At 44.4% G+C, this 14,091-nt stretch overlaps 1 protein-coding gene across 1 annotated transcript; it reads left to right on the plus strand.

Annotated features, from left to right (window-relative positions):
• Nucleotides 1-604: 604 nt before the first annotated feature.
• Nucleotides 605-1,161, plus strand: LOC145714528 (small ribosomal subunit protein uS17). Its single transcript, XM_081794099.1, has one exon. It carries the CDS (start codon nucleotides 635-637, stop codon nucleotides 1,109-1,111), a length of 477 nt encoding a protein of 158 aa, XP_081650225.1. The 5' UTR covers nucleotides 605-634; the 3' UTR covers nucleotides 1,112-1,161.
• The last annotated feature ends 12,930 nt before the right edge of the window (nucleotides 1,162-14,091 follow it).

Consider the following 14,091-nt stretch of genomic DNA (forward strand, 5'->3'; position numbering starts at 1 on the left):
ATACATGTCCTTAAACTGTCTCCCATGGTTGTCATCATCCCGTGCTAACCAGTTACCACGTATAGGCTTGATTATCTGTGCTGTCAGCTCAGAGCCCAACTCGGATCCTCTGTCCTCCTCTCTCTGCCCCTCCCCCTTGTTTGTGCTCGTGTTCGCGCACGTGCGCGTGCTCTCTCTCTCTCTCAAAAATAAACATAAAAAAACCCCACCTAACTCTAAAGCTAGAGGGAATTTACGCCATTTAAAAAGCTTTAGTCCACTCTCTACTTGTAAAATATCAGCAAGGCTTGTTAAAAGCATTGTATACAAATCGGAACGATCGTTGAAATCAAGATTTCACTTGTGTGGTTTTCTCAATATGGTACAACGAACAACTGAAGCAGGAGGCTTCCGTGTCTATCTCTGTCTGGACTGTGGGAGACCAAGGCCTATAGTGCTCATTTTAGACTGTGAAACGACTCTAGTGATTCTGGCTTGAAAGGCTTTTATAGCTGAAGACAGGAGGAAACAGAGACAAGGAGAAGGGTAGTGACACCAACTGTGGGTCCACATGATTCTAAGATTATTCAATATGGAATAACGACTTCGTTAAAAATAATTCTTGGGGCCTTCCTTTTTCCAGGCGGCCGGGAAGATGGCGGACATTCAGACTGAGCGTGCCTACCAAAAGCAGCCAACCATCTTTCAAAATAAGAAGAGGGTCCTGCTTGGAGAAACTGGCAAGGAGAAACTCCCGCGATACTACAAAAACATCGGTTTGGGCTTCAAGACGCCTAAGGAGGCCATTGAGGGCACCTATATTGACAAGAAATGCCCCTTTACTGGTAACGTCTCCATCCGAGGGCGGATTCTGTCTGGTGTGGTGACCAAGATGAAGATGCAGAGGACCATTGTCATCCGCCGGGACTACCTCCATTATATCCGAAAGTACAACCGCTTTGAGAAACGCCACAAGAACATGTCCGTGCACCTGTCCCCCTGCTTCAGGGATGTCCAGATTGGCGACATTGTCACAGTGGGCGAGTGCCGGCCCTTGAGCAAGACTGTGCGCTTCAACGTGCTCAAAGTCACAAAGGCCGCTGGCACCAAAAAGCAATTCCAGAAGTTCTGAGACTAGACGTCTGTCCACACCCCCGAAGAAAATAAAGTTATTTTCCCAGTCATGGAAAAAAAAATAATAATAATAATAATTCTTGGGGCACCTGGGTGGCTCAGTCGGTTAAGCGTTCAGCTTGATTTTGGCTCAGGTCATGATCTCACAGTTCATGAGGTCGAGCCCCGCGTCGGGCTCTGTGCTTACAAACGTGGAGCCTGCTTGGGATTCTATCTCCCCCTCTCTCTGCCCCTCCCCTGCTCTTGCTCTCTTTCTCTCTCTCTCACACTCAAAATAAATAAATAAAAATTAAAAAAAAAAACCCACAATTCTTGGGGCACCTGGGTGGCTCAGTCGGTTAAGCGTCCGACTCGGGCTCAGGTCATGATCTCGTGGTTTGTGAGTTCAAGCCCCTCTGTGTTGATGGCTGCAAGCCTGGATCCGGCTACAGATTCTGCGTCTCACTCTCTTTCTGCCCCTCCCCTGCTCCCACTCTGTCTCTCTCTCTCTCTCAAAAATAAACATTAAAAACATTAAAAAACAAGATAAAAACAAACAGTTCTTAACAAAAACTTAGTACCATTAAGTTCCTACAACGTTCAAGGCCCTGGGCGCTCCTGGGTGAAGCAGGTGCGTTATATTCACTGCTCTCCTGGTTGGTTGTGTTGTCACCGTTGAGCTCGAGGACTAAGAGAACAGAGGTAAAGAGGGAGGCTGGTAAGTTACCTTCTACATTCTAAGAACCTGAAAACTAGCTTTTCAAAAATTAACACGTGAAAGCTTGGGAACAAGACCGTATTCTTTTGTTTGTATATTCCCCAAACAGAAATGAGAAACGGAGAAGTAATATTTGCAGCGATCGCATCGGTGGGAAGCGAGTTCACTTAAGCAATATTTGCAGCGATCGCATCGGTGGTAAGCGAGTTCAGTTCAGTCGGTAGCTGGTCATGTCCACTCGTGACGGGAGAAAGGTGCTAAGAAATCATGTCATCCGGCCTTGAGGCGTGTAAAGGTCTGAGTCATCCAGACCCGATGTGCTTTCTCTCTTCAAAGATCTTGCAGATGAAACCGCAGCTTAAGTAGGTGAGCAGGACGTTTCAACCAGGAATTTAACTCCTTACCCAAGCTTCGTTTTTTGCCCACTCTCCAGATGATTTACCGTGTTATCCTCCCAGCTAAGAGAGAGAAAACAGGAACACGGAGAGTCAAAGTTCAAGCTGTCTTTTGTTAAAAATGAAATTCCATGGGGCGCCAGGGTGACTCGGGTGGTTAAGCATCTGATCTGACTTTGGCTCGGGTCATGACCTCACCCTCCGTGAGTTCGAGCCCCACGTCGGGCTCTGTGCTGGCAGCTCGGAGCCCGGAGCCTGCTTCGGATTCCGTGTCTCCCTCTCTCTCTGGCCCTCCCCTGCTTGCGCTCTGTCTCTCTCTGTCTCAAAAATAAATAAACATCAAAAAAAAAATTTTGGTAATGAAATTCCAAACTTACATAGTGTTATGTGTCGGATGGACTCTAAAAAAAAAAAAAAGAAAGAAAGAAGTTCCATTTTGTTGAAGGGTAGTTTTGCACCAGGTTCTCTCCGTGGTGAGTCTCTGTTACTCTGTTTCTCTAAGAAAGTGATATAATAATGGTAATATGGCCGAGCCTGTGTATAATAATACCCAATATATAAATAATAGGTGTATACTATTTAATAATATTTGAATATATTAATATTTAATTTTAAAGTGCTTTTCAGCGCACACAGAACCTCTCCATATTTTATTCATTTAATCCTCAGCAACCTCCTAAGGCATATCTCACAACCCAAGTATTCAGGTACTCCAAGGACCAGCAAACTGCCCTCCTTGGGGCAAATCTGGGCAGTCTCTTGCTAATGTATTGTTCTCAAGCTAAGAATGGTTTTAGCATGGTGAAATGGTTAAAAAAAAAAAAAAAAAAAAGAATATTCCAGGACACATGAAAATTACATGAAATTCAATTCCAGTGCCCATAAAGTTTTATTGAAACACAGGATGCCCATCTGTTTATGTAAGGTCTATATCTGCTTGTCTGTATCTGCTTTCGTGCTACAATGAGTAGTTGTTGATGAGGTTTGGGGGTGATGGTGAGGTTGGGAGCTGACAGCCAAGAAAGAATTCTTAATGACGTCCTTGGTGCAAAAAGGTGATTTTATTAAAGCACAGGGACAGGACCTGTGGGCAGAAAGAGCTGCACTGGGGTTGCGAAGACTGACTGTGGACTTGGGGGAGGTAAAGGCAAAAGGGAGGCCTCTAGAAGGACTTTGATATGCTAAAGAGGACTCCTAAGATGCCTGAGGACTTGTTGTTAAGCTAAGGTTGTTTTTCCTCTAGGAAGGCATTAACACCAGGACGGGCAGGGGGTTCCTGGAGAAAGGACTCTGTATTTGCCTCAAGTATTTGTCAATAGGCTGCAGGTGATAAGGAAATTTAATTGTACCCGCCATTTCCTTCTTTTTTGTTTTGTTTTTTAATGTTTTTAACGTTTATTTATTATGGAGAGACAGAGACAGAGCAGGGGCAGGGGAGGGGCAGAGAGAGGAGGAGACACAGAATCCGAAGTAGGCTCCAGGCTCCGAGCTGTCAGCACAGAGCCCGACGCGGGGCTCGAACTCACAAACCATGAGATCATGACCTGAGTTGAAGTCTGACGCTTAACCGACTGAGCCACCCAGGCGCCCCAGTACCTGGCATTTCCTTCTTGCCTTTGTTCCCCACATCACTGAGGAGGGGAAGGTGATGTTAGGGCTCCAGGAAATCAATTCTATGCGTTTCTGGAGATGAGGCTATTGATAAGATTGTCTTTTCCTTGTAATTTTCTAAGATATTTCTAAACTGATGGAGACTCCAGGCTTGCATGACTGTGACCTCTATCCGTTAGCCATTTGTTCCCTTTCCTTTGTTCTGGGGTAGCTGGGAGTGTCTGAGGAATAGCACACACATCCTGCCTTGGGGGGGGGGGGGCAACTTGTGCTTTGTCCTCAGCTTGCTTTATGCTTCCTCATCAGTTGTGGCAGAGATCACATGGTGTGCAAAGCCTAAAATATTTACTGTCTGGCCCTTTACAGAAAAGGTTTACCAACTACTGCGAGCATTCAACCTCAACTGTGCCGCTGGAGGTCTTTTTACTGGATGGGAGTATGGAAAACAACATTAAAAGAAAGATCATCCACGGAAACTTGGCACTGACCTTGCCACTTTGTCAAAAGTGCAATCGACCCCCTAAGATGGTTTCACTCATAGGGTCATGGTCTTTTGCAAACAAGAGAGCACGGGCTCAACAATTATTATTGTCACTCCGTGTTCCCGAATATTATCGAAACATTTTAATTATTTAGAGCCTCAAAAAAAAAAAAAAAAAAAAGAGAGACCTATCAATTCAGAATCATCAATATTTCAGGAAGCATTACGGAATTTTTCATACGCAACTGTCCATCGCAACTGTTGAGACTGCCTTGAGCATGCTATTTTTCTGGGGATAATCAAGTATGCATACTTCAGTAATCTCAGCTGGGAACTTTGCCCCAAGCTTAACCCTCACCCTGCCTCACCCAGGATTCAAAATACTTCCCCATTTGCTGCAGCGATGACCCGCACAGCATCCTCAGAAAATGTGACATGAAAATGGCTTCCTAAAAGTGAGGGTTTTTCATTCGAACCCGAGGAAACTCCTCTGCCCGTCCCTGCTGCCCCAACCTTCTGTCTTCCTTTCCCCAACACCTCAAAAGCAAACCCTGCGGGTCATTACCATCATTCAGCCCCGGCTTTGGCCTTTGGGGATACCTTTGTAGTTCTGCTCAAGGGACGATTTTCCTGAGATGTAAGTTCACTGAAGTGTGAAACAAAGATATTCCTCTGGGTTTACTTTAGAAGTTTTGTAACTTCTAGCATTGATATTTAGGTTCATCCATCCTGATTCCTCTTAAACTTTGTGCACATGATAGGAGAGTCAAGGTTCTTAGTTTTCAAAGTATGGGCATGTAGGTATTAGTATTTGTATTCCTATTATTTTGATTATGGAATCAAGACTTGAGGCGGCTTTCTCTGCCCCCGGGTCCTGTGCTTTAATAAAACCACCTTTTTGCACTGGGAAAAAAAAAAAAAAAAAAAGAATCAAGACTTGAAAAAGCCAAGTGTTTGGCCCCAGTCACCTGATCGTCTGGGTGACTCCAGAATCCATGTTCTTTTTCTGTCATCATAGCACTTTCTGTATCAGTTGTAAATGTGACAGAACATCGCCGATGCCTCTCATGTTGTCCTCTTCCTCCTAAGCAGACGAGAACAGCATGTTCCTCCGCTGTCTCCTTGGACCCTTTTCTGTCTCACATGTGTCTGCCCCAACTCCGATCATCAATGCCCTAATCTGGCCATGATGACCTTTCAAAGTTGATAGCATATTAAATTCAGTACAATGAAAACAAGAAGAAAAAAAAAAAGACCCCTGACGACACAGCGTCAGTCAAGAAAATGAGCATCTTTCTGCCAGAGATGGAGGTGACAGACACTAATTAGACATTAAGAGTTTCCACGGAGATCATGTTAAGGCAGATAGCTGCCTAGGACAAAAGACTCAGGGCTGTGAGAGGACGAACAGTGAGGGCGGAAGTTTGAGGATTTTCAGATCCCAACATGATGCCCGCAGATGTCTGTGCTGACCCTGGTTTGGGAAACCCGGCATTAGAAGTCAAACATGTTGGGGCATCTGGTTGGCTAAGTCGGTTGAGCGTCTGACTTTTGATCTGGGTTCAGGTCATGGTCTCACGGTTCGTGGCATCGGGCCCCAAATGGGGATCTGCGCTGACAGCGCGGAGCCTGCTTGGGATTCTCTCTCTCCCTCTCTCTGCCCCTCCCCTGCTTGCGTGTACTCTGTCTGTCTCTCTCTCTCAAATAAATACACATTAAAAAATAAATAAAAGGCAAACACATCACATAAGCAGACCATGTGGCACCAATGCAATCATCAAGCGAAATGCAAAGGTGGACCTTGAAATTGTACATGGTTTTAAGATAGTTGACCAGAGAAGTCAGAATATGCTTGCGTTGTTACATTTTTAAGACAGACTTGGAAATGGACAAAATTTAACGATTCCCGTAGAGACGTTAGGGATCTCTGAACATATGTCCTTGGACTTCATCTGAGTGAAACCTCCTAATTAAGGAGGAGCAGATTACAGAGTAATCCGAGCAGCAGAAATGAAAGATGGGAAGGCCTGGCGAGATGTGGTGAATCAACGTTCCAGTCTGTTCATTCCTTCAAAGATGAGGTCTTTAGAACCTAAGGGAGGTAGGGGCAGGGGAGGGAAGCCTTCCCCACCCTCAAACTAGCAAAGTCCCGTCTTGATTCCACCAGAGTTCTGTTCATCTCTCTGGTCTGTATGAGATCACACAGACTGGGGAGGCCAAGGGTCATACCCTCTGCCAGCTCAACGGAGTTGTCTGGCCAGGATTGGTTGGCCACAGACTGCTACCCACGGACAGCTCTTGTATCCTGCCATACACCTGAATAAACATAGCTAACTTTTAAGGCACTATATCTGTTATATATAAAAGGAACCTTGTTAGGTGGTCATTACCTGTGAAGTCTCATATTTTTCGCTCAAAAGTCTACTCACTATGGTTGTGACCAAGTAAATCGCTTGATTATGCATGCGAGCGAGCCTTCAGCAAGCTTTCACATTTTAGCTGTGCACCATCACGGACTTCGCATTTTTCATGCTGCGATAGCCATCCTAGTCAAGAAGCCTAGGGCTTTGGGGAAAATCCTCCAGGAATGGAAGACAGAGAGAGGTACTCCTGTCTCCTCTCGGGAAGACAAAAGCCATTTCATTGTTTAAGAGCCTCACTGGCTCTCCTTCGTTTCCCTGGTTACGCTCAATATTTTGGGTTAATGGATGAGAAGGCCGGAGGCTCTTGCTAATATGCTGACCTTTTTCAATCAATCCATTTGGCTGCAGGCATTTGCGCAGTCAATTCTCTCTGCCCTGCTCCTTAACATCCTATCTCGATGAAACGTCTGGCTGTATTCAGTTAGATGCTTCTTTCCTCATCAATATGCCAACCTTGCACGCTGGCCTGCAAGGCACGTTTACATGCAACAATTATTTTAACCCTGATGGCTTAAAATTTCCCGATAATTGCCAAATCTCTTAATATTTCAAATATCTCTCTGTTCTTATACCTACAGGAAGTGATATTTTAGTCTGGGCAATAGACCTATTCTTAAGACAAGTAAGGTTTTTCATTACAGTCAAGATTGGTTGACCCATCTTGTATCGCATAGGCTGGTGCAAGATAAAGTCTTAGAAATTAATGACTAGCGTGGATTTCTCCCTCACTCCCACCCTTTTATTTCATTGTTTGAAATCATGGGTGCCCGTAGTATTGTTTATCATGATAGAAGTAGATTTTATAACCCCTACGTTTTAAACCTTGAATTTTTTTCAATGCATCATAAACTAGAGCAGTGCAATTCACATTGACTTTAATGGGAGTCAGGCATTCTGGTTCTAGTAAAAAAGTACACGGATGTGGAAATAGACAGTAGGCATAGGTCTTCGTTCCCTACTTAGAGCCTGGAAGTTCCTGAATGAGCTACTTCAACTCAGAAACAATTCACTTACGCCCTTAAACTAAAATTTGAACACCTGTAAAATATTAACTTATCCTTAACGCCACATAAAATGCCATAAAAGCATATGTAACAAAACATTAAAGAATTTCAGCGAGAAGGTCTTTAAAGATGTACAGATTGATTGTTACTAGGACACCAGGTGGAAAGAATGGTAATGAATAAAGCACACTAGTTGTCATTAAAACTCGTGTAAGTAGGAACCAGGGTAACGAACGCTATTTAGATTTGCGCACAGCATTGCAAATGTTTACTGAATTCTTGAGCCTGCTTTTCCAGGCAATTCAACAGGAAGGGAGTAAGGTGAGAAAGTAACGATCCTCTGGAGATTTGAGAGGTTTCAGAAGCCCCTGAAGAGATCTGCACACAGTGTGAGAGGTCTCAGGTGATGAAGGTAGGTGGCAACGTAGTAGGTAGGGGAGCTTGGCTGGGCCAAGTTGTGAGAACTCGGAAGGAAGAACGGAGACAGAGCCGCTTCCTAAGAAACCACAGGAAGAGAACAGGTGCCCAGGTACTAGGACTAGGATGAGGCAGCAAACCAAAACAGTCTCAGCACTCTCTCTGACTAGGGACTTGATTTTTCCAGAACGCGGAGTAATGCTGAATCTACACTCGGCTGCCGAGGGTTCTGAGTTCGGTTTTGGGAGGCTGTTAACGGCTGATATTTGTATGGTGTCTTCCCCCTCGCCAACCATGCGGAGCAGGCACTATGTACCCATCGTATAATGAGGCCACGGACTCAGAGAAGTTAACAGCTCTAAACGTCACTCTCATATTGCTCGTTGTCTCCCCAATATTCATTCTTCCCTTCTTCTTTAGACAGAGTCCTGATATTTTTCAGGAGGCCAACGCAACCAAAAGAGCATATTGTCTTCTCCCCTAGAACGTGGATGCGATGGCAGCAACTGAAGCAGCCATCTTGTGACACTGAGGATGAAAGTCAAGTTTCTATGAGAGTGGTGAAGCAGAGAGGACTCTGCCCAGTGACTCTGTTAAGCCACCACACCAGCCTGGATTGACCGCCTGTGGACTGTCCCATATGAGAAGATAAACCCTGGGTACTATCTTGAATCAACTGGCCTATTCATAACGGACACAGTTGCATAGCTAGGCATTCTAGAGCTGAGGTTTGAGCGTATTCCAGACATAGGAATTTTGTTCTTTCTACTCTGGACAGGTACTTGGGCAGGTCTTTTAAAGACTGTATTTCTTCGTTTGTTAATTTTTAAAATTATTTATTTTATTTGATTTTGATTCAACAATTCTATACATTACTCAGTGCTCATGATAAGTGTCCTCTTAATCTTCTCCTATTTTACCCATCCCCCATCCCCTCCCTTCTGGTAACCCTCAGTTCTCTGTAGTCAAGACTCTGTCTTTTTTTTTTTTTTTAATTGACGGTATTTAAATGGAGGAAAATCAACTTAACACCACTCAAATAGTTTCTTAAATACTTCGTGGAGAGCACAGACATTACTGGTCTTATGAAAGTCCTCTAGTAGAAAATTGTTTTATGTTCTGTTCTTGGTTTTGAGGCTTAAAGGGGTTCACGCTTTTTCTTCTGTGGTTGCACATTTAAAGAATTTCCCCTTCTTATCTCTTGTGAGTCCGGCTGGTATTTTTGTCAGGTAGTTGCTGTGTCTGGATTGCGTGGAACAGACGCACGCACGAGGCCAGTGTGGTCTCCTCACCCCGCCACCTAATACATGACTCACAGCTTTCCAGGAACGGGGGAGGCAGGCTGGCCACCCAAGCCTGACCCGACTCCTTTCCAGCAACGGTCAGAGCTCCATGGTGCCACATGCATTCGAGCAGGCATTCCTTGAGAGCCACATGCTAATCCTTTCTAGATACGAACACTAAACCACCCATGCCTATGGTACCTGTGGTCTCTGAACTCTGCTTTTGGAATGGGGTTGGGGATATTAAGTGTGCAAGTTTGAGACACTGCCAGATGGCGGTTGACTTCTTTCCATGGCCTTGTTTAATATTGTTTTTAAGCCTGTATCACAAGGTGTCCCTTTATGCACTCTTGGATGCAGAAAAGGTTCTTGGGTACAAGAACCTTCGGGTTCTTTAGTCACGAGGTACAAATCAATGGTCGTCTTTTCCCTTCACAATAGGAAATTCTTGACTCAGCCCTTCTAGATCATCTCCAACATAATACAGAAGGTTAATAAGAACTTGACTCTCATCCTCAATGTCACAAAATGACTGCTTCAGTTGCCGCCATCACGTCCACATTCTAGGGGAGAGGAAGGTAAAAGGAAAAAAGGCAAAGAGAGGCACAACCCATTCCTTTTTAAGGAGCCTCTCTGGGAGTGCTGCCATAATCTTACAGGATGGTTTATCTGCTTTTTAAAAATTTAGTTGTTTACTCTCTGTCTTGTCTTCACAAGCCATACCTTTTAACCCTTTAACCCTGTGTCATTAGTCCTTTATTTTAACAGACTTCCAGGAATATTCAGTGAGTGTTTCAATCTACAGTTCTGCAAGACCTTCTTTTCCTATATATCCATAAACGTAACCATTTTTACATATCAGTCTGTACTAATGATACATTTGTAACTCGTGGGATCCAATAAGGATTATGCAAGATTCTGCCAATTTATTTTTTGTCTCCAAGGGCTAGATAACAGGACAGGCTCTTATTTTCCAAAGCTCCCTTTAGAAATCCAATCCTCTTTTCCTGCAATTTAAACTCCTTATCTATTACTATCTTTGTTTTCTATAATAGCCATTCTCATAGATACTAAAGAAGATGTGGTGTATACACACACACACACACACACACACACACACACACACACACAATGGAGAATTACTCGGCGATCAAAAAGAATGAAATCTTGCCATTTGCAACTACATGGATGGAACTGGAGGGTATTATGCTAAGCGAAATTAGAGAAAGACAAATATCATATGACTTCACTCATGTCAGGACTTTAAGATACAAAACAGATGAACATAAGGGAAGGGAAGCAAAAATAACATAAAAACAGGGAGGGGGACAAAACAGAAGAGACTCATAAATATGGAGAACTGAGGGTTACTGGAGGGGTAGTGGGGGGGGGATGGGCTAAATGGGGAAGGGGCATTAAGGAATCTACTCCTGAAATCATTGTTGCACTATATGCTAACTAACTTGGATGTAAAACAAAACAAAACAAAACAAAACAAAACAAAACAAAACAAAACAACTTTCAGAAGGTAAAGAGTTTCCTGTGAGGCATAAAGTTACCAGATTATATAAGCAGGATTCTGATCATTAATAAGTTACTTGCTTCCTTGAAAATTCCAACCATCTTTGTGAACACGTTTCAAATTACATACATCCAGTGAGGTGGGGAAGGAAGCCAAGGGGTGAATTTAGTCTAGCCAAATTCCTGCCACAGGTCTTACATTCAAGCACTTTCTCTCATCAGGTAGAGAGGCTAATTTAGTTTTTTAAATGATAATTTTCATCAAGCAAATGTAATATACCACGAATTTCACTATTTTAATAAGCTAGGTAGTGTTCACACACACACACACACACACACACACACACACACAACAGGGGCGCCTGGATGGCTCGGTGGGTTGAGCGTCCTACTTCGGCTCAGGTCATGATCTCATGGTTCATGAGTTCAAGCCCCACATCGGGCTCTGTGCTGACAGCTCAGAGCCTGGAGCCTGCTTCGGATTCTGTCTGCCTGTCCCTCCCCTGCTCACGCTGTGTCATCTCAAAGATGAATAAATGTTAAAAAAATTAAAAACAAAAAAAAACCCCATAACGGGTCCCCAACTTGACACCTAACCTAATTGTAGTTTCAGGCTCTTCCAGGAGGGGAATTTAAACAATCATTCTGGAATTTCCTGAGGAGTGCTGGTGAAGTAATCTGCTTCATAAGACCCCCTGTCCTTCCCCCTAAGGGAAGGTGACCCTGCTCAAACCAATTCTTTTCTTTTGCTAATAATTTCCTTGTTCCGCTTCATTTCTGCTTATAAAAGCCTTGCTCTCTTTTATTTGTTAGGTGGGGTACAGCCCCATCTGTGGATCACGATAAAGCCAACTAGATCTTTTTTTTTTTTTTTAACGTTTATTTATTTTTGAGACAGAGAGAGACAGAGCATGAATGGGGGAGGGTCAGAGAGAGGGAGACACAGAATTTGAAACAGGCTCCAGGCTGCTGTCAGCACAGAGCCCGACGCGGGGCTCGAACTCACAGACCGCGAGATCATGACCTGAGCCGAAGTCGGCCGCCCAACCGACTGAGCCACCCAGGCGCCCCTAAAGCCAACTAGATCTTTAACTTGGTTGAATTTTTGTCCTTTAACATTAGCAGGTACCTTTTTTTAAAACAAAAACAAGTTTAGAGAAAAGCCATTCACCACCTCACTTTTAGCAACAAAATAATTGGATTGAAAAGAACATGAAACTTTCTGAGCAAATGAGTTCCAACAATTGCTCTGTGATTCATGAAATACGAGTGGGCCGTTGAGAAATACGCCCTCTGATTGATGAACCTTATACCGTGCTGGCTGTTTCTTACGGCTGCTCTTCTGGAAGGAAATCTATTGCTGAAGGAAGTACACTGAAATGGTGAACAAACTGTGCAGTAGAAGGTGCTAGAATTACGAGGGTCACTCTGCAATGGAATGAAACGTCTAGTTCCCAAGCACGCTTATTGGGAGAAGAGGCAAGGCATGAAATCTTAGGAAGGAAGGGCCGCAGAGATGGATAGAATCATTAAGGAGGCGCTTCCGGATGGTATGTCGAACAACTCTTGAGTCCTTCCACAAACCAACGTGACGCTGTCTTAACTTTCCAGTGGGGGAGAGGGGAAGGCCGCAGGTGTTTTTAGGAAGCTACAAAACTTGCACTTGTTTTTTCAAAATTATCATTCCCCCTTGATAGTCCCCTCCCTAACTTCCTTCAGAGAACCCTGTCCCCCAGCCCCTCTGGTCCTTATTTGTCAGGGCTGTAGCCTCACGCTTATTTGTGTGTTATTTGATTTCCTGGCTTCCCCACCAGAGTGTAAAGTAAGCCTCATGAAAGAGGGGACCGTGTTGGTCTCTCCACTGTTTGACCCCCGACACCCATCATGATGCAGGCTCGGTCAATATTCGCTGATCGAGTGAATGCTACATCATGAAGCAGGATGCTAATACAGAGACATCTTGACCTTCTAGATTAAGAGGAATAAAGGCGGTATATAATTTTAATTTTAAAATAAGCAATTTATTATGTGCTAGTACATCCAGTGGATGACAGATGGAGCCCTGGGCAAAATAGTGAAGGTGACCTCACGCTCCCTTTTGTTTTCTTCAAGCTTTTCCTTCCCTTCAAGGACTTGGGCCTCCCCATCTCTCTAGTTTATCAAAACCTGCTTTGATAAAAGCAGGGGTGTGGCATCAGTTGTTGAAACGTGGTGTGCCCTTCCCTCAAGGTGTTACCTGTCGCTGTTTCCATTTAAGTCTTGTGGAGAAAAGGCAGATTTTTAAGATCTACGAAAGAGCCCGCTCGCGGGGGGACAGAGACCTCAGGCCACCAGCCATGTGTTGCTGATGCTGTGACATCCTGGGGCTTTGCTGACCCTGGAGGGGCCTTGGCACGATTAGGGCAGGGGAACAGTGGCCGAGACTCTAAGAGCCTAATAAAGGAGGGGGTTGGGGTGTGCTCTCTAGATGGCAGGTGAAAGGTCCATTTGCAGGCAAGTAGTGTATTAGGTCTAGGGATTGGCTAGGCCTGGGAGGGACAGGCCTTCCGAGCTCAGCAAGGCCCCAAGATGTCAAACCATCAGACACAGAAAACGCAAAGGCGTGATTAATATAACTAGAACTGGAAATAGCAAGGAAAGGGCTTCTCTGGTGCCTCCAGAAAGCAACACCGGCCTGCTGGCCCAGTGAGATCCGTGTTGGACTTCTAGCCTACAAAACTGTAAACTAAGGGGCGCCTGGGCGACTTAGTCTCCTTGGATTCACTTCTCACTGAAGGCTAGACCCAAATGCAGCCCTTCTGGGACAGAATGCCACTGGGGTAAAGAGACCCTTACTAATGGGGCACCTGGGTGGCTCAGTTGGTTGAATGTCTGTCTGACTCTTGATTTCGGCCCAGGTCATGATCTCACGGTTCGTGAGTTCGAGCCCCGCATCGAGCTCTGTGCTGACAATGTGGAGCCTGCTGGGGATTCTCTCTCTCTCTCTCTCTCTCTCTCTCTCTCTCTCCCTCTCTGCCCCTCCTCTGCTCACTCTTTCTCTCAAGAATTAATAAATACTTAAAAACAATTAAAATAATTTTAAAAATTGTAAAATAATTTTCGTAGTGTTTTAAGTCACAAAACGTGCGGTAATTTGTCACAACAGC

This window comes from Panthera onca, chromosome X (genome assembly GCF_046562875.1).
Source record: "Panthera onca isolate mPanOnc1 chromosome X, mPanOnc1 haplotype 2, whole genome shotgun sequence".
Lineage (NCBI taxonomy): Eukaryota > Metazoa > Chordata > Mammalia > Carnivora > Felidae > Panthera > Panthera onca.